At 40.2% G+C, this 21,986-nt stretch overlaps 1 protein-coding gene across 2 annotated transcripts in view; it reads left to right on the top strand.

The window, feature by feature from the left end:
* Positions 1-21,986, top strand: part of hcn4 (hyperpolarization activated cyclic nucleotide-gated potassium channel 4) — a 140,975-nt gene that overhangs the window by 113,385 nt on the left and 5,604 nt on the right. Inside the window, exons 6-7 of one of the 2 annotated variants that reach the window (XR_015514528.1) lie at positions 1,373-3,028; positions 3,989-5,112. Coding sequence is in view for 1 of the 2 variants with exons in the window: in XM_087292790.1 (XP_087148916.1) it covers positions 1,373-1,613; positions 18,447-18,611 (406 nt within the window). In the remaining variant the exon portion in view is untranslated. Of the gene's footprint in view, positions 1-1,372; positions 3,029-3,988; positions 5,113-18,446; positions 18,612-21,986 lie in introns of those variants that run through there. The other variant, XM_087292790.1, reaches the window with a different exon arrangement.

Here is a 21,986-nt window from a genome sequence, read left to right as displayed (position 1 = left end):
TTGACTGAAGTGTGTCATTTTGCAAACAATCTAGGAATTCTGCATATTGAGAGTGCTGTTTAAATAATTGTGATTATATTTTGGCATAAAAGAACCCGGTTTTCAAAATTGTGTGTAAATAATTGAAAAAAACTGTAAATGACTGATTCTGCTGGTGCAGAATATAGATCGCAGGTGCCCACAATTTAACGCAATTTAAAATGTGGAAGTGCGCCTGTTTTGGCGATTGTCTTAGAACATTCTGATTCAGTCGCCTATGGGAGAAATGACTAGGAATAATAAACGGCAGAAAACGGTCAAACTACTTGCTCTACAAACAAATGTTTGCATGACTATACAGAACAAGTAGAATTATATAATAAGGAAATATCAGTTTGCAACATCAAGTAGCGTAATGAGCAGTTTTTAACGTCAAAAAATGAATGGAAGTGAACGAGACTGGAAGTCTCAAGCCAAAAAGATTCAAATGGCAGCGCCCGCTCGTCTGCAGAGAATAAGGTGAACTAGCCCACCAGAATTATTCGCCATCCTGTTATTTTTTCTCCCAATTTCTGTTTAACAGAGAGCAGATTTCTTCAGCACATTTCTGATCATAATAGTGTTAATAACTCATCTCTAATAACTGATTTATTTTATCTTTGTCATGATGACAGTAAATAATATTAGACTAGATATTCTTCAATACAGCTTAAAGTGACATTTAAAGGCTTCACTAGGTTAATTAGGGTAACTAGGCAGGTTAGGGTAATTAGGCAAGTTATTGTATAATGATGGTTTGTTCTGTAGACCAGTGGTTCCCAATCTTTTCAGGCCGCGACCCCCAAAATGGCAATGCCAGTGAGTCGCGCCCCCCAATATATTCTGAGGTTGTTATAAATACAGAAACCTTGCATGCAATGGAGCACACACACCAATGGACCCAAGTCTATTCTTCTTTAATTTTTTTTTAATGTATGAGAGCTGTAAACGGGCAACAAAGTTTTACCAGGTGTTATGAAATCTGCTGCATTTGACACTATTGCTGTGTCTTTAATATAATGTAATTACCCCAGGGGTTGCAATCCAATAGAAGTAGTAACTATAAGCTACTATAGTAACTATATGGTATACGACTATTTTTTCTCTTCAGCAGGTTATGGATAAAATATGGTAATTTGTATGGTTTAATAAAATTAAATAGATTTTTGACAATCACCAGGCGACCCCCCTTCATTGTCCCGCGACCCCTCGGGGGGTCCCGACCCCCACTTTGAGAACCATTGCTGTAGACTATCCAAATAGAAATAGCTTAAAGGGGCTAATAATTTTGACCTTAAAATGTTGTTGAACATTGAAATGTTTGATCAGGAATGTTTTGCTGTTCACTTCACAGGAGATCATAAACTTCAACTGTCGGAAGCTGGTAGCGTCGATGCCACTGTTCGCCAATGCAGATCCTAATTTTGTGACATCGATGCTCACTAAACTTCGCTTCGAGGTCTTCCAGCCGGGCGACTACATCATACGAGAAGGAACCATCGGGAAGAAGATGTACTTCATCCAGCACGGTGTGGTGAGCGTCCTTACCAAAGGAAACAAGGAGACCAAGCTGTCGGACGGATCCTACTTTGGAGGTACAAATGATTTGCAAACATGCAGATTGTCCACACATTTTACAGTTTAAAACATTTATTTTAACCCTTGTGTGCTGTTCATCCACTCTGGGCTGATTTTAAGTCTTAATTTGGCCACAGCTTTCTCTGTGTTTGAATAAATGTGTTGCGTTGGCTAAATCTGATTAGCTGAAGTCGCACCAAAGTGACAGCCAGCAGAGCATTCCACTTGGTCTTACAGCCTTTGGATGGGTTATTTTCACTATTTATGATGGCATAGCAGTCAAAATACGTCCAATGAGCTCATGTATAGGACACATTTTGGACCTTTGTCAGTGAGGGGTGGGTCTTTTGAACCACCCAAACCTCCCTGGCCTGCTGTGTAAGTCTTAAAAAGATTTCAATTTGACTTTGTGAAACCTGCAGAGACCCTAAACATGGAAATGCAAAAAGTAGATCATGTTCACACACACACACACACTTGTGCAGCTATCCTTATAGGGACTTCTCATAGACATATTGATGTTTCTATTGTGCAGACTGTATATTCTCTACCTCAACCCTCACAGGAAACAATCTGCATTTTTCGTAATGCTTAATTCTGTGTGATTTATGAGGCGTTTTTGAAATTTAAGAAATGTCAAAATGTACCGGTATATTGCTATACTTGTGGGGACATCTGGTCCTTGCGATTTAAGGAATACCAGGTATACACACACACACACGCACGCACGAATACAGTGGAGCTCAGCCATTTCTCCGGCTTTAATATTCATAATGATGGATTAGCCAAAACAAAAGCTTTCTGCCTCTAAGCTCTCTGGACAGTCACCGAATCGTGGGATCGCCGCCGATAAGTGCCCTATTTCTGGGACATTAGCACAGATGCGTAGAAGGCAGGGTTTGGGTCATTTCCGGTTATTCTGCTCCTGTTGAAAGCGCTCTGTTATTCAGTTTCCAAGATGAAACAGCAGCTCATTTCTGTGACTGACAAATGTGCTTTCTGTTCACGCTGTTTTAGGCGTAATGAATAAATAAAGATGACATGCTTTTGTGTCCCAGCTGCACTGATGCTTTTGACAGTGTTTACTTCATTCATTGTGAATTAGAAAGAGGCGTGCATTTGAAGAATATGTACTGTAAATAAACACCAAATGGGCAGTTTTAGGGGTTTAGTTGATATGAATGTGTTTCTATTGACACAAGGATGGATTATTAATGAAAAGTGACAGCAAAGAAATGTGTAATGTAAAAAAAAAAGAGTTGACACTTAGCTGTTTGCTTATAAAGCTTGTTTGGCATGCTGTCACAGGAGAGAGCCCTGAGCTCATAAGATCCTCGAGCGCGGGGCTCCCTCCCATTTGCAAGGCAAGAAAGGAGTTTGTGCTCAGAAAGATCTGGAGAACTCCCCTGCTGTAGTAGCTAATGAACAGATAGTAGGGGTGTCAAAATTAACAGTGTCTTCGGTGCACCGCGATGCAGATGCAGACAATTCGGTATCGGTTCAGTAATAATCATAACCGGTTATTATGTACTAAAGTCATTTACCTCATATGCGCTCTGTCGCAAATTCAATTCAATTCAATAATTGCTTTATTGGCATGACAATTATTAGAAATGTATTGCCAAAGCAGTTATAAAGTTTACATAAAAAGCAACATACATATATATAATAAAAAATAATAAAAAAAACAGTACACACAGTAAATAAATACATAAAACAATACATTATATTATTCAATATCACATTAATATCACATTAATATTCAGTATATAATATTCAGTATATTATAATATTATTCAACATTAATTATTCATACAAATCAATACAAAAACAGATCAGAATAAATGTACATTTTTAGGATAAAACAGTGATAAAAACAATAATAATTAGTATATTTACTCTCTCTGTACTCTTCTCGGTGTGATTTTTCCTCCCCTCTCCTTTCCTCTCGGCTGTTACAACGATACTTCTGAATATAGGTCTGGTTTCCCGCGGCTGTACCTGTGCATTGACGCAGGACCAGACCAGATTTCATGCGGCGCGGGAATACATTTCTGAATAAATCGTGGTAGCGGTCGGTAACTGGTGTAATTTTAACAGGAGTGGGCGGTCTCACAATATCACTCCAGAGCGAGCAAGAAAGCAAGCACGTGCGTGCATGTGTGTGTGTGTGTGTTTGTTTGGTGCTGTCTATGTTTGTGAATGAGAGACAGTGTGGTGCTGTGTGTTTATACAGACAGCTTGTTATGCCTCCCCCCAAAATATAACACTGTGTATGGAAAGCATCGTTAATGCACCGTGATGCACCGAGAAACAAATTGAACCGAATCGATGGCATGATAATCATAACCGAACCATGAGACCGGTATAGGTTCACACCTCTAACAGATAGTGATCGCTCTTAAGAGATAACTACTTGCTTGGAGCATGTCTATGGTGCTGATTTGGATTAGTCAGTTAACTTAAGCTGCATGTTTTTGGACGGTGGGAGGAAACCCGGGGGAAACCAACATGAGCACAGGGAGAATTTGTAAACTCCACACAGAAACGTCTGCTTGTTTGGTAAAGACTGGAACCAGTGGCATTCTTGCTGTGAGGCAACAGCGCTAACCACTGGGCCACCGTGCCACCCATCTATGCAGAAGGAGGAGTAGGGGTGGAAGGGGGGATTCTTCAAAACGAAAATAGCAGTGGTACGTAACCCAGGGTATTTGTAGTAGCTTAGGAGTCATCTGATTGGTGCATTAAGAATTGGATAATGTGGATCCAGCCGCTAGCAATCATAAGCATGTGATCCTCTCCAAATTAGTTTATAAGTAAACTTTACTTATTATCTATATAAATAAGATTTTTGAATAATCTCATATATTAATGTTAATGCAATTGCTAACATTAACAATGAGCAGTATATTTTGACCTCATTCAGATGAATCTCTGAGTGCTGTCCATGGTTTAATTATGTGATCATAGTGTTTCAGTGTGTGATTTGTGTCACATCATTTAAGTTATCTTCTGACCTTCAGTTGAGGTCAAAGATCAGGACTGGTACTTTATTCTGCTGTTTCTCCTTCACCTCATTCTTATGGTTGTTTGCTGATGAAGTATTGACGCATTAGCAATATGTGACCTGCTGTGTGTCACTAATTACAGCTGGTGAACAGTGCAGGTGACCTCTGACCTCCAAGACAACATTCACTCCATCTCTAGCACAACACCAGTGTAAATCACACAAGCTTCTGACCGTTTAGAAGTCTTAAAGTCATTCCTGGCACCGAAGCATGCTGGGAAAGGAACGGAAAGCCGTGGAGAATTTGTTTTTTAACCTGAGTTATTCACTCATGAAATTAATTTATGTAACGCCTCTTCAGGGGGATGAGGCTGTTTATATTTATTACTTATCACATGATGCTGGCTTTGGCCAAAACAGCAGTGTAAGAACTACAACAAAAATCCCCTTAGACACTGCAAAAAATGCTTTTATTACTAAGTTTTTATCTTGTTTCCAGTTCAAATGTCAAAAAAAATCTTAAATCTGTCTTGTTTTCAGAAATAATAAGTCAAAATGAAGTGAGTTTTTCCTTAAAACAAGCTAAATGCACTCACCGGCCACTTTATTAGGTACACCTGTCCAACTGCTCGTTAACGCAAATTTTTGATCAGCCAATCACATGGCAGCAACTCAATGCATTTAGGCATGTAGACATGATCAAGACGATCTGCTGCAGTTCAAACTGAGCATCAGAATGGGGAAGAAGGAGATTTAAGTGACTATATGTGGCAGAGTGAGACTTTGAACGGGCTGGTCTGAGTATTTCAGAAACTGCTGATCTGCTGGGATTTTCATGCACAACCATCTCTAGGGTTTACAGAGAATGCGCAGACAAAGAGGAAATATCCAGTGAGCGGCAGTTCTGTGGGCGCAAATGCCTTGTTGATGAGGCCAGAGGTCAGAGGAGAATGGCCAGACTGGTTCCAGCTGATAGGAAGGCAACAGTAACTCAAATAAGCACTCGTTACAACTGAGCTCTGCAGAAGAGCATCTCTGAACACACAACACGTCCAACCTTGAGGTGGATGGGCTACAGCAGCAGAAGAGCACACCGGGTGCCGCTCCTGTCAGCTAAGAACAGGAAACTGAGGCTACAATTCACACAGACTCACCAAAACTGGACAATAGAAGATTGGAGAAACGTTGCTGCTTTGATGAGTCTCCATTTCTGCTGACACATTCGGATTGTCGGGTCAGAACTTGGCCTCAACAACATGAAAGCATGGATCATCCTGCCTTGTATCAGCGGTTCAGGCTGGTGGTGGTGGTGTAATGGTGTGGGGGAGATTTTCTTTGGCTCCATTAGTACCAATTGAGCATCAACGCCACAGCCTACCTGAGTATTGCTGCTGACCATGTCCATCCCTTTATGAGCACAGTGTCTCCATCTTCTGATGGCTACTTCCAGCAGGATAACACCATGTTATAAAGCTCAACCATCTCAGACTGGTTTCTTGAACATGACGATGAGTTCACTGTACTCAAATGGCCTCCACAGTCACCAGAGCTCAATCCAATAGAGCAGCTTTGGGATGTGGTGGAACGGGAGATTGGCGATATGGAGCAAAATCTCTAATGAATATTTCCAGTACCTTGTTAAATCTAGGTCACAAAGGATTATGACAGCAAAAGGGGGTCCAGCCCGGACCTAATAAAGTGGCCTGTGAGTGTATATTGCCAATGGGCTATGCATAATAATATTATTTCAAAGAGACAAGATGATCATTCGCACACTATTAGAAGAACTCAATTAATTTTGACTCATTCTTTCTGAAAACAAGACAAGTGTGCTGCTGTGCAGGTAGTGAGCTCATGCATGCGTGTGTATACATGTGTGTACATAGTGTGTGTATAATTGTGCACTTGCCTGTGTGTATGGGTGTGTGTGTGTGTGTGTGTGTATGCATGTGTTTACATGCATGTGTTTTTGTGTGTGTGTATGTGTGTGTGTGTGTGTTTTGTATGTGAGTTTGCATTTGTGTGTTTGACTGAGTGTGTGTGTCTTGGGTGTGCATGCATGCTTGTGTATACATGTGTGTAATTGTGTGTGCATTAGCCTGTGTGTGTGTGCATGTGTGTGTTTACATGTATGTTTATGTGTCTGTATGAGTGCATGTGAGTGTGTGTTGTATGCTAGTTGGCATGTGTACGTGTGTGGTTTTGTATTTGAGTGTGTGTGTGTGTATGCTTGCATGCATGCATGTGTGTACATGTTGTGTAATTGTGTGCGCTTTTGCCTGTGTGTGTGTGCATGCGTGCATTTACATGCATGTGTTTACGTGTCTGTATGTGTGTGTGTGTTTTGTATGTGAGTTTGCGTGTGTGTATTGTATGTGTGGTAGTGTATCCGTGTGTGCATGTGTGACACCTGAACTTGTTTTCAAGTGAAAGAGGTTTCGTCATCATATGTCATTGCAGCTCATGAATATTAATTAAGGCATGCATGCTTTGCTGGACCATCCATTCATGTAGCTAATTAATATTCATGAGGCAAGACTTCACTTGTGATTTGTTATTCGGGTCTTGTGCAGATACAAGCTGAAAAGCCGTCAGGACACATCACACTGACCCAGCACCGACAGACCATTTCACACCAACTTTTCTTTGATCAAATATTTCTCCTGTTATCTTTCTGAGCTCACATGACCTGCATTTCATTTACTCAAGAGGGTTGAGGAGTCTGACCTTTAACATCAACAAGACGTGATTGATTTCTTTAAGTGACATTCTGTTGACAGATTTTAATTGTTTCTATTGTCATTACTATGGGTAAAAAAGAAAATCTGCTAAATTATTGGTTTCAAATGTACAATTAAATAATATACACTCACCGGCCACTTTATTAGGTACACCTGTCCAACTGAAAATTTCTAATCAGCCAATCACATGGCAGCAGCTCACTGCATTTAGGCATGTAGACATGATCAAAACGATCTGCTGCAGGTCAAAGTGAGCATCAGAATGGGGAAGAAAGGGGATTTAAGTGACTTTGATTGTGGCATGGTTGTTGCTGCCAGACGGGCTGCTCTGAGTATTTCAGAAACTGCTGATCTACTGGGATTTTTACGCACAACCATCTCTAGGGTTTACAGAGAATGCTCCGACAAAGAGGAAATATCCAGTGAGCGGCAGTTCTGTGGGCGCAAATGCCTTGTTGATGAGGCCAGAGGTCAGAGGAGAATGGCCAGACTGGTTCCAGCTGATAGAAAGGCAACAGTAACTCAAATAAGCACTCGCTACAACCGAGCTCTGCAGAAGAGCATCTCTGATGCTCTGCAGAAGAGCACAGTGTCTCCATCTTCTGATGGCTACTTCCAGCAGGATTGGAATTGGTATTGGAAGGGAGATTGGCATCATGGATGTGCAGCCGACAAATCTGCAGCAACTGTGTGATGCTATCATGACAATATGGAGCAAAATCTCTGAGGAATTTTCCAGTGGCTTGTTGAATCTCTGCCATGAAGCATTAAGGCAGTTCTGGAGGCAAAAAGGAGTACGGTACTAGTAAGGTGTGCCTAATAAATTGGCCGGTGAGTGTAGTTTAAACAGAATCAATCAAAACAACAAATTAGCAAAAATCTACACAGTGTCCAGCATAAAAGAAAACACCCTGACAGATTTGTTAGAAATATCTGTTCAAATCTGGACTATTGGTTTTACCAGTAGACAATACCAAAGCCAACACTTCAGCTATTGCAACAAATTAGAGTAAGTTTTAAAATAAAATTAATTACAGGAAAAATCAAGGAGGCAAAGGTGTCATGGAGGAAGGGTGCTGGTTTGAGCCTCAACTGCGTCAGTTGGTGTCTGTGTGGAGTTTGCATGTTCTCCCGTGTTGGTGTGGGTTTCCTCCGGGTGCTCTGGTTTCCCCCACAGTCCAAACACATGCGCTATAGGGGAATTGATGAACTAAATTGGCCGTAGTGAATGAGTGTGATTGTGTGAATGGGAGTCTGTGGGTACATGTGTGTGTGTGTGAGTGTGTTCACGTGTGTGCATGTGTGAGAGAGTGCATGAGAGTGTGCATGTCTTTGTATCCTTGTGTTTAAGCGTAGATGTGCGTGTGTGTTTGTGTCTGTGTGCATGTGTGAGAGAGAGTGTGTGCACGTGCATGCATGTGTGTGTGTATGCATGTCTGTTTGTCCCTGCGTGTGTGTGTATATGCATGCACATACGTGTATGCATGTCTTTGTCTCTGTGTGTGTGTGTGTGTGTGTGTGTGTGTGTGTGTGTGTGTGTGTGTCAGTATTTTGTGTCAGATGGCAGAATGTGTGTGTGCATGCATGCATGTATGTATGTATGTATGTATTTATGTATGCATGTCTTTGTGTCCGTGTGTGTGTGTGTGTGTGTGTGTGTGTGTGTGTGTGTGTGTGTGTGTGTGTGTGTGTGTGTATGTATGTGTGCATGTATGTGTGTGTGTGTCTTTGTCTCCTTGTGTGTGTGTGTGTGTGTGTGTGCTGTGTTCACAGACGTGTAGAATAATCCTCTCTCTGCCTCTCATCACACACACACACACACACACACACTGACACGCTGAGAGTTTTAAACAGCTGAAGTGTTTCACAGGTTCATTTGGCTTATTTGTACAGCTTATTTCCTCATTTTCCTAACTCACTCCTGGTGTTTCCGTCCATTAAAACTGCTGGAATTACACAGAAATGACAGGATATTAGAATTAAGTGTCTAAAGTCTAATGCAGCCCTCGGCTAAACAGTATGTGATGTATGTTCTGGGTAATGTGGCGTATCACACACTAAATCCTACCGGTTATTACAGCAGCTCTGAGTTTGGCATAATTAATTTGAGCCCAAACTCTCTGTTTCATAACGTGATGTCAGATTTATCATTCTTGTAATTCATAATGCTAATCTTCTTTTGATTTGTCTCCATCAAATTAAGAAGAAAAAATAAAAGTAGTAAATGATTATTAACTGTTGAATACAACATTTAATTATTATTGTTATTAAATACATACAGTCAAGCCTGACAATATTCACACGCCTGGCAAAATCTGATTTAAAGTGACTTATTTAACCAGCAAGTTTGTTTTTGACAGTAAATGACCCAGGCCTCTCTTAAAAGATAATAAAGCCATGTACAGGAGGCATCGATGTGGAAAAAAAATAGTTCTCAGCTTTTATTTACATGTGAACAATCATTTTAAAGGACACCTGTTTTACCCCTTTTTTCAGATTTAAGATACGTCTTTTGTGTCTCCAGAATGTGTCTGTAAAGTTTCAGCTCTAAACACTCAGAGTATTTATTATAGCTTTTTGTGAATTGGAAATTTGGGCTGTTTTGACTTTGTAGCTGTTTTTGTTGCCTGTGCCTTTAATGCAAATGAGCTGCTTCCCCCCGCCCACCGTTCACATGTGCGTGTCAGAGCCAAAGAGATCGCTCGCTATTGTTATGGTTGGGTATTGTTTGGGGTCATTTCGATACCAGTGCGAAATCAATACTCAGGGCGGGAGCAAGCTGAACTGCCGCTCCAGGCAAAGGACAGTCACAGGACAGAAACTCAACCCTAAAGTGAAAGTCGCCCTCTCTATTCTGCCACCCTAGACATGGATATAACAGAAGGGGCGGGTGCTGAGGTTAGTGTCGCGATGCCGCCCTAGATGCGGATATAACTGAGAGTGCGAGAGGTGAGGGTAGTGTCGGGGACGCCGCCCTCTCTATTCTGCCGTCTTAGACATGGATATAACTGAGGGGGCGGGTGCTGAGGTTAGTGATGCGAATGCCGCCCTAGACGCGGATATAACTGAGGGGGCGGGTGATGAGGGTAGTATCGGGGACACCGCCCTCTCTATTCTGCCGCCCTAGACACGGATATAACTGAGGGTGCGAGAGGTAAGGGTAGTGTCGGGGACGCCGCCCTCTTTATTCTGCCGTCGTAGACGCGGATATAACTGAGGGGGCGGGTGCTGAGGTTAGTGACGCGAATGCCGTCCTAGATGCGGATATAACTGAGGGGGCGGGTGATGAGGGTAGTGTTGGGGCCACCGCCCTCTCTATTCTGCCGCCCTAGACGCGGATATAACTGAGGGGGCGGGTGGTGAGGGTAGTGTCGGGGATGCCGCCCTCTCTATTCTGCCGTCTTAGACCCGGATATAACTGAGGGTGCGGGTGATGAGGGTAGTGTTGGGGCCACCGCCCTCTCTATTCTGCCGCCCTAGACGCGGATATAACTGAGGGGGCGGGTGGTGAGGGTAGTGTCGGGGATGCCGCCCTCTCTATTCTGCCGTCTTAGACCCGGATATAACTGAGGGTGCGGGTGGTGTGGGTAGTGTCGGGGATGCCGCCCTCTCTATTCTGCCGTCCTAAATGCGGATATAACTGAGGGGGCGGGTGGTGAGGGTAGTGTCGGGGATGCCGCCCTCTCTATTCTGCCGTCTTAGACCTGGATATAACTGAGGGTGCGGGTGATGAGGGTAGTGTTGGGGCCACCGCCCTCTCTATTCTGCCGCCCTAGACGCGGATATAACTGAGGGGGCGGGTGGTGAGGGTAGTGTTGGGGCCACCGCCCTCTCTATTCTGCCGCCCTAGACGCGGATATAACTGAGGGGGCGGGTGGTGAGGGTAGTGTTGGGGATGCCGCCCTCTCTATTCTGCCGTCTTAGACCCGGATATAACTGAGGGTGCGGGTGATGAGGGTAGTGTTGGGGCCACCGCCCTCTCTATTCTGCCGCCCTAGACGCGGATATAACTGAGAGGGCGGGTGGTGAGGGTAGTGTTGGGGGCACCGCCCTCTCTATTCTGCCGCCCTAGACGCGGATATAACTGCCACAAAATGATGGTGGACGACTCTAGAAAAATAATTTTATTTGACAAAATCTTTTAAAAATCAACTTCAATAGAACAATATAATTAAAGTTAAAAATAAACATCTATTCATATTTATTATATATTTGGATTACATTAATATATTTCCTTTGATCATTTGTTGGTTAGCATGAATTGAAGATTTGCATTATGAAATGACATTAGCTCACTATTAACCTGTGGAAAGGCTGTCATCAAAATACTGAACTCCCTCATCTAGGGTTGGGGCTTGTGACTATGTTAACATGGTTATCAGTAATCTAATGATCTGCCTTAATCTGAAAACTAAACGAGTTGAATATGACTTACATGAGCGTGACTGAAAAGTACATTAGCGAACTACACCTCCCTTTCTTCATGTGTTCAATACTATTCCCCTGCATCATTTTAATATGCATAACTTGATTTGTAAACTAATCAGATTAGTTTTCTTTTCATATGTGGATTTCTTTGGTTGCTATCAACATCCGGTGAAAATTTCAAGTCGCAGCACCTTTAGAAATATGCGTTCTGAGAAAAAGTGATGATGTGTTCAATACTTATTTATTGATACTGTATTTAATACTGAGAAGCACCTGACATACATTACAGGAACATTAGACTGGAAGTGCACTTTCTTATTTCTAAGTGTAAACATCAGATACTAATAGCACACTCGAATAAAACGATTTTCATAAGGGGCTGAAAGCAACATGTAAACATTGTGGTACTTGAGTAGTGATTGGCCATTTTCAGATTATGTTCACATTTTCCGGCCTGTGTGTGTTCTAAACTCAAATGTACATGAGTGATGTTCCAGAGCAGATCCACTTAGTGTTGAATGACAAAAATACAGTCCTAACACACAGTTTACATAATCCTGACACACACACACACACACATGCATCATCATCATGGTAAACAATCCCAGTTTTCCATCAGATAAGTCCTCAGACGGATTTCCTGCTGGACTTGATGTGTTTTTATTTTGATGAGTCAGTCCGAGAGGCTGTAGAGATCAGATCTGCTGAACGCATCACGCTAATGGAAACGCTGCCATGAGCTAAACTCAGGTCAGAGCCAGATCACCGAATTATTCTGGAACAAATCCAGTGTCAGATTCTGCGTGTGTCCGGCCGACATTTCATTACAAACATCTCCTTCAGCTCTGGCACAGCAGATATTAATAACAACCAGTCGGTGCTGTATGAGAATCATTGGCCACGACACTTTTAAATGCATCTAAAGGTGGTTATAAATGTTTGTTTGAATGTTTGCAAACGATCTGAACACTAACAAAATATAGAATGATTAGAGATTATATTACAGATTAAAAAACATTCATTCATTCATTCATTTTATTTTGGGCTTAGTCCCTCTATAAATCAGGGGTCACCACAGCGGAATGAACCGCCAGCTTATCCAGCATATACTTTACACAGCGCATGCCCTTCCAGCTGCAACCCATCACTGGGAAACACCCATACACTCATTCACACACTCATACACTACGAACAATTTAGCTTACCCAATTCCCCTATACCACATGTGTCTGGACTGTGGAAACCGGAGCACTGGAGGAAACCCACGCCAACATGAGGAGAACATGCAAACTAAACACAGAAACGCCAACTGACCTGGCCGAGGCTCGAACCAGCGATCTTCTTACTGTGAGGCGATCGCGCTACACACTGTGCCTCCGTGATGCCCAATTATAAAACATATATATATATATATATTTATTTTCCCTGTTTAACATAGCATTTTTCTATTAGATTCTCTGTCCCTACACACCTTATCATTCGCTCAGGTCAGCCGATCAGCTCCTCCTGAGTGTGCCCAGGACCAGTCTAAAGCTCAGAGGGGATCGGGCTTTTGCTGTGGCTGCACCAAAATTGTGAAATGAGCCGCCGTTGTACATCAGACAAGCCTCTTCCATCACTGTTTTTAAATCTCTTCTTAAAACCCACCTGTTCAATTTGGCTTTTAGCACAGCTTGAGATGTTGACATTTAATGTTTACTTATTTGTATTTTAAAGTTTGTTTTACTCTTTGTTGTCAGCACTTTGGTCAACTGTGTTGTTTTAAAGTGGTTTATACATAAATTGGATTGAATCGAATTTTTCTGAGCAAGTCAAAATGAAAGTCTAAGAAATGAAAAAAGAAAAGAAAACGACGCTTGAAACAGACACTAGGGATTGAGTTTACTGATATTTTCTGTCAAAAAGCTCTTGTAAATCATATCATAAATCATTTGATGTCATATTAAAAGACGTAAAGGATCATGGTTTGGCCCTAAAATACAAATTAATCGTCTTGTGAAATCTTTATATTTATCTATATACAGCTGAAGTCAGAATTATTCGCCCCCTTTGAATTTATTTATTTTTTTTACATTTCCCAAATGATGTTGAACAGATTCAGGAAATGTTCACAGTATGTCTGATAATATTTTTTCTTCTGGAGAAAGTCTTATTTGCTTTTTTAAGGCTAGAATAAAAGCAGTTTTTAATTTTTAAACACCATTTTAAGGGCAATATTATTCGCCCCTTTAAGCTATATATTTTCGATAGTCTTCAGAACAAACCATCATTATACAATAACTTGCCTAATTACCCTAACCTGCCTAGTTAACCCTAATTAACCTAGTTAAGCCTTTAAATGTCACTTTAAGCTGTATAGAAGAATATCTAGTCTAATATTATTTACTGTCATCATGACAAAGAGAAAATAAATCAGTTATTAGAGATGAGTTATTAAAACTATTATGATCAGAAATGTTGAAGAAATCTGCTCTCCGTTAAACAGAAATTGGGGAAAAAATAATAATAATTCAGGAGGGCTAATGATTCTGACTTCAACTGTATATCTTTATATTTGACAGTAAGAGGTAGGGCTGAACAATATATCATTTGAGTGTTGATATCACAATGTGTGTATCGCCAATTCACATTGCAGGATTCGATTATTTTTTAAAGATTTAAATATATTATTAACATTATGTTTACATTTTTACATTTATTTTACATTTGATTGTTTAATTTCGGTATACTTGAATACTGTTAGACTCCCCAGAAATCTACAAACCAGTGTTTGTTTATTTATTTTTGCTTGTAATTTATGCAGAGCCACTGCATAGGAAAAATCCTGATCATCCCAGCCCATCTAAATAAAGGAAATATTTCCCAATAGAGCTAATTATATAAGATTAGTTATAAATAATAGTAATAATAATTCATATAAATAATAACAATAATGAATAATGCAATGCATATGGTTACAGAATATATTTGTAATATTCTTTATATTCTTTATAACTGAATATAAAGACTTTTCTTGCATTTAATATGCATTGCACACATATTCATTCACTTTGTAAATCAATTAAAAAGCAGACCTCACATCTATGAACCTAATGGTTTGTTAATAAACAGAATTATTAGGACAGTACATTTATTACAGTATTTATTAATATTTGTTAATGTAAGTAGTTTTAGTAAAAAAATAATAAAGTAATTCTTTGTTTGATTGTGTTAACTCTCAGTGCATTGACTATTGTTAACAAGTCCAACTTTGGATTTTAATCATGCATAATAATAATGATAATAATAATAATAAAATAATAAGTCATAATAATAATAATAATAAGTCATAATAATAGTAAGGCATAATAATAATTATTATTATTAATAATAATAATAAGTCATAATAATAATGATAATAATAATAAGTCATAATAATAATAATAAGTCATAATAATAATAAGTCATAATAATAAGTCATAATAAGTTATAATAATAGTAAGTCATAATAATAATAATTAATTATAATAATAATAATAATAATAAGTCATAATAATAATAATAATAATAATAATAATAATAATAATATGTCATAATAATAATAATAAGTAATAATAATAATTATTATTATTATAAGTCATATTAAATAAGCCATAATAATAAGTCATAATAATAATAAGTCATAATAATAATAAGTCATAATAATAGTAAGTCATAATAATAATAATTAATAATAATAATAATTAATAATAATAAGTCATAATAATAATAATAAGTCATAATAATAATTCATAATAAGTCATAATAATAATTAATAATAATAATAATAATAAGTCATAATAATAATAATAATAATAGTAATAATACGTAATAATAATAATTATAATAAGTCATACTAATAATAATTATTATTATTATAAGTCATATTAAATAAGCCATAATAATAAGTCATAATAATAATAATAATAATAATAATAAGTCATAATAATAATAAGGCATAATAATAATAATCAGTTATAAATAATATTAATAATAGTGATAATTAATATAAATAATAACATTAATGAATAATGCAACACATAATAATAATAATTTTAGGCATAATCATTTTATAAGGCATTAGAAAATGTTGAACTATGATTAAAATATGCTGTATTTTTAAAATAATTTATTTTCATAGTAAATTATCATATTAATATGTACATTAACTAATGCAGTCTTACTATAAAGTCTGACCCTTTCACCCATATTTATACAGAATATATTTGCACAGAAATTATTTAAAATTTTAACACTTTACTTGCATTAAATATGCATTGCACACACATAATTTACTTTCAACTAAAAAAGCAGCCTCTCATCTATGAAATGCTTTAATAAACAGAGTTATTAGCGCCAACATTAAAAGTCTAATTCTGTCTTTCTGTGAGTCACTCCACAATCTTGCATGAAAAGAAAGGCGAGGCGGCGTCTGTAAATTGATTTCTTCTGCCGTCCCTAATATTGACGTTTGGCACTTAGGAGGCAGAGGGGATTGTGGGTATCGGTTGAACGGCCAGCGCTCTGCTCTTCTCTGGAGGGCAGCAGAGGGCAGTGTTTCCAGCTCTGGAGCCTGATAAACGGGCCGTAATTCTTCTGATCTGCCGTGACATATGAGTTCTGCCAGTCCTCTAAGCTCTGAGTGGCATTTAGTGCTGCAGATGTGGATTACAGGACAGTTTTAATCCAAAAAAAGGGGGAAGGAGAGCTGGTTTGGAGCTTGTTTTTAGTTTTTTTTCTGTGATAGAAAGCCACCTCTGGATGTGTTTAGACAGAGCATGTGATGTGAAGTGCGTGTTTTTGTAATCTCACAGGGTTTGTGGGGTTGCTGGAAGCACAGCATCATTTTTGGCAGGATTTGATGGGTTTTCTTTATGGTGTTGTTCAGATTTAGTTTAGTTTGTTTCTACTGTCATAGTATTGTCCTATCATTACAGCAAATCCAGTGCAACAATTTACTGATAATAACTTGATCTTTTAGAATTTTACTCTAATTTAATACAGTATTAGTATTTTGAAGGGGGGCGATATGTACTAAAGGCATTGAAAATGCACTTAAGCCTAATCATTTGTGTTTAGAACCTAAAAGAAAATGTATCTGTACACTATGAAGCTGGGAAGTGCTAATACTTTAAAGTAGAGACCTGCACGTACTGCTTCCGCAAGGTTCAGTCCCATTTCCACCTGCTCTTGCATATATTCCATTACCTGTTAGAAATCTGAGAGAAAATACGATTGTGGATAAAAATAAGAATTATACAGCCTTCCTTTGCCTTTCCTTTACCTCTCTTGCACAATATCCTTCACAACACTGCGTCTGCTTACTGCACAGGCTGCAAAACAACCCTCCCGCCCTCCCCTTTCCATGTAATGTAATGATTGTGAGGGCGCAGGTGAGACGTAATTTTTTAAGAGACACTTAAACACATCAGAATCACAATCAGACAGAGCTTTATTGCCAGGTATGTTCGCACCTACGAGGAATTTGTTTTGGTGACTGAGCTTCTACAGCACAGGTGTCAAACTAATTGAGTCCTTCAGGCTTGTTTGAAACCTACAGGTAAGAGTGTTGGAGCAGGGTTGGAACTAAACTGTGCAGGGCTTCAGACCTCCAGGAATTGAGTTTGACACCCCTGTTCTACAGTGTAACAGAATTACAGAGACAGGACAATAAACAGATAATAAATATATAAAAAAGCAGCATGTAGTGAATGCAAATATACAGATAGACAAGTGTATGTAGAGCTGTATTACTATAGACATGTTATATGTGCAGCTGTTATGTGCATATTGGCATGTAAAGTGTGTTGTTAAATAAGTGTATATGTTTATAAAAGTGTACAGCAAGTAGTGATGTTGGTTCCACAGTTATTATTATCAAGTGTTCATGAGATGGATTGCCTAAGGGAGGAAACTGCTTCAGTGTTGGGCTGTTCTGGTGCGCAGTGCTCTGTAGCCTCGACCAGAAGGTAAAAGTTCAACGAGGCAGTGTGCTGGGTGAGAGGGGTCCAGAGTGATTCTGGCAGCCCTTCTGCTCGCTCTGGATAAGTGCAGTTCTTGGCGAGTAGGGAGGGTTGTAGCAGTGATTCGCTCAGCAGTCCGAACTATTCGACATAGTCTTTGGAGGTCGGATTTGGTAGCTGAGCTAAACCAGAAAGTTATTGATGTGCAGATGACTGATTCAATGATGGAGCTGGAGAACTGTTTCAGCAGCTCCTTTGGGAGGTTGAATTTCCTCAGCTGACGTAAAAAGTACAGCCTCTGTCGAGCTTTTTTAAAAAAGGAGTCAATGTGAGAGTCCCATTTCAGATCCTGAGAGATGGTGGTGCCCAGGAACCTGAATGACTCCACTGCTGCCACAACGCTGTCCATGTGTGCTGCGTATGCAACGGGTTGCAAAGTGAAATGAATATACTTTGATTAAACGCTTTGTAATTGAATGTTTCATGAGATTATTTAAATTGTTTGTGATCATTTTGCATTTAAATTATGAATTTTGAAGGACTTTTTGTTGATTTTGCGTTGGATTCAGTTATCGCAAAATTGTGCTAACTAGTGGCTCTGAGAAGGGCATTTGGCCGGATCCTGCTTCAGAATGTGCATTAGCCTGATGTTCATGAACACTGATGTGTGCACTGATGTCTCCTCTTGTTCAGAGATCTGTCTGCTGACGCGGGGTAGACGCACAGCCAGTGTCAGGGCCGACACATACTGCCGTCTGTACTCTCTGTCAGTGGACAACTTCAACGAGGTGCTGGAGGAGTATCCCATGATGAGGAGAGCGTTTGAGACTGTTGCCCTCGACCGGCTCGACCGCATCGGTAAGACACTCAAAACTTTTTATTTTGAGCTTCTAACTCTGATTTTCAGGATGTTAACTTGCGTTTTTAAGAAAAGAAAAGTACAGTTGTGCATTTATTTGCCTGAAATATGAGACACAATCTGTTTTTATTGCAATAAATGACTTTTTAATACACGGTAGACTCAGTGTTCCTCCTAATACTGTGTTCATACACCTACTGATGTCTTTTCCAGTACAAATACCAAAGCATTCCTAAATCAAGGCGCATATAAATACACACAAGTTTCATTCAAGAAACCTTTACATTGTCGTTACAGTGTATTTGTCCATCGTGCACAGCTGAAATTGAAGCGAAACTAACTGTGTGTGTGATGTCTCAGACTGCAGTGTAATTTCTCTGTCAGCGTCTTGACTTTCCTCCTTATTGAGTCCGTCAGTCTGCTCTCGCTGCGCTGCTGTTTACGCCATGCACACTGTTTATTTTGCTCAGTAGGAGAGCACACGCTCTGTCCGTCACAGTAAACATCCAGCTCCGCCAGCCCACTCACCACGGCAAAAACAACACACACGTTTTACAGCAGAGCCCTCTGAGCCTCGTTCAACACAATATACTGCACGTGGACACTGGGAGTTGTGTGTGTAAAACAGAACTTTTCTCCAGATCCACAAATGCTTCATAAGTCGAGATTAAGTTTCTAAATGTTTATTGGTGCTTGTTATAAATGATGAATCTCTGCACTTCGTTATTTTGTAAAAATTTATTTGCTCTCATTATCTTTTATCAACTATCATCACCCTCCCTCCCCCTCCAAATGACTTTCCTTCACTTCTCGTCACATGGAATGCTTTTGGGGGGGCGGGGCTATCAGTAATTTAGGGCAGTTGTCAGTCATTTTGGGCACGAGTCAGTTTTTCAGGGCTGGGCTGTCAGCCATTTAGGCAGGGCTATCAGTCATTTAGGGTACAACTATTAATCCTATAATGTGTGGTCATTTAGGACGGGACTATCGGTCCTTTAAGGTGGGTTATCAATCATTTAGGGCGGGGCTATTAGTCTTTTTGGGTGAGTCTAAAAGTCAATTAGGGTGGGACAATCAGTCCTTTAAGGTGGGGTTATCAGTCCTTTGGGGTGGGTCTATCAGTCATTTTGGGCGGGACTATCAGTCCTTTAGGGCGGGACTATCAGTCCTTTAAGGTAGGATTATAAGTCCTTTAGGGAGGGACTATCAATCATTTAAGGCGGGACTATCAGTCCTTTAAGGTAGGATTATAAGTCCTTTAGGGAGGGACTATCAATCATTTAGGGTGGGTCTATCAGTCCTTTAAGGTAGGATTATAAGTCCTTTAGGGTGGAGCTATCAATCCTTTAAGGCGGGACTATCAGTCCTTTAAGGCAGGATTATAAGTGCTTTAGGGCGGGACTTTCAGTCCTTTAGGGTGGTTCTATCAGTCCTTTAGGGCGGGACTATCAGTCCTTTAGGGCGGGACTATCAGTCCTATAAGGCAGGATTATAAGTCCTTTAGGGTGGTTCTATCAGTCCTTTAGGGCGGGACTATCAGTCCTTTAGGGCGGGACTATCAGTCCTTTAGGGCGGGACTATCAGTCCTTTAAGGTAGGATTATAAGTCCTTTAGGCAGGGACTATCAATCATTTAGGGTGGGTCTATCAGTCCTTTAAGGTAGGATTATAAGTCCTTTAGGGTGGAGCTATCAGTCCTTTAAGGCGGGACTATCAGTCCTTTAAGGCAGGATTATAAGTGCTTTAGGGCGGGACTTTCAGTCCTTTAGGGTGGTTCTATCAGTCCTTTAGGGCGGGACTATCAGTCCTTTAAGGCGGGACTATCAGTCCTATAAGGCAGGATTATAAGTCCTTTAGGGTGGTTCTATCAGTCCTTTAGGGCGGGACTATCAGTCCTTTAGGGCGGGACTATCAGTCCTATAAGGCAGGATTATAAGTCCTTTAGGGCGGGACTATCAGTCCTTTAGGGCGGGACTATCAGTCCTTTAGGGCGGGACTATCAGTCCTATAAGGCAGGATAATAAGTCCTTTAGGGCGGGACTATCAGTCCTTTAGGGCGGGACTATCAGTCCTATAAGGCAGGATTATAAGTCCTTTAGGGTGGGACTATCAGTCCTTTAGGGTGGGACTATCAGTCCTTTAGGGCGGGACTATCAATCCTTTAAGGCAGGATTATAAGTCCTTTAAGGCGGGACTATCAGTCATTTAGGGCGGGTCTATCAGTCCTTTAGGGCGGGTCTATCAGTAATTTAGGACAGGACTATCAGTCCTATAAGGCAGGATTATCAGTCATTTAGTGTGGGACTATCAGTCATTTAGTGCAGGACTGTCAGTCCTTAAAGGCAGGATTATCAGTCATTTAGGGTGGGACTATCAGTCCTTTAGGGTGAGTCTATCAGTCATTTAGTGCAGGACTGTCAGTCCTTAAAGGCAGGATTATCAGTCCTTTAGGGTGATTCTATCAATCATTTAGGGCGGGAATATCAATCCTTTAAGGCAGGGCTATCGGTCATTAATGATGGGGTTATCAGTGATTTAGGGCAGTACTATCAGTCCTTTAAGGTGGGTTTATCAGTCATTTAGGGCAGGTCTATCAGTCATTTAGGGTAGAGCTATCAGACCTTTAAGGCGGGCTTATTAGTCATCTAGGACGGGTCCATCAGTCGTTAAAAGCGTGCATATCAGTCCTTTAGGGTGGACTATCAGTGCCTGTGTCATTTCTTCCCTCCATTGGTTCTTACCCTTAATGGTCTCCCAATCATCCCCATCCTCCAAACTGGCTCTATCACTGTCTCTCCACTCCACCAATAGCTGGTGTGTGGTGAAGCACTGGCGCTGCTGTCCTGTGGCTGCCATCGCATCATCCAAGTGGAGCTGCACACTGGTGGCGGTGTGGAGAGACCCCCTCATGATTGTAAAGCACTTTGGGTGTAGATAAATGCGCGATATAAATACACATTACATTACAATAATCTGTACGCCAGAACAGCTTTGCAAATATTTTACACACCAAATGTTTTCTGCTCTTGTTTCATGATCGAGGCCTTCAGTATCAAACAAACCTCACATCTTACACCTCCAAAACTTTCATCTATCCTTCAGTGTAAAACTCTCTTTGTTTTCGAACACAATAACTCTTATCATGTCACAGTGTTCAGCCTACGCTGCTCGCAGTCCCTCATAATGCGCACAACGCAATTAATTACAGATGGAGCAGATCTGCATCTGTGCTGAAATGAATTGAGGTTCACACAGGTTGCTGGTGTCCCTGCGGTGCAGCGCTGCTTAATCATTCCTCCTCCTATCAGAAAATAGCTCAAACTCTAATCCAATCTGTAGTTTTAGCAGTTTCAGAGCAGATTATTGTGATGGAAA

Source organism: Danio rerio, chromosome 18 (genome assembly GCF_052040795.2).
Source record: "Danio rerio strain M-AB ecotype USA chromosome 18, GRCz13ab, whole genome shotgun sequence".
Lineage (NCBI taxonomy): Eukaryota > Metazoa > Chordata > Actinopteri > Cypriniformes > Danionidae > Danio > Danio rerio.
Note: the sequence above shows the minus strand (reverse complement) of the source record. Positions and strands in the feature narration are given on the sequence as shown.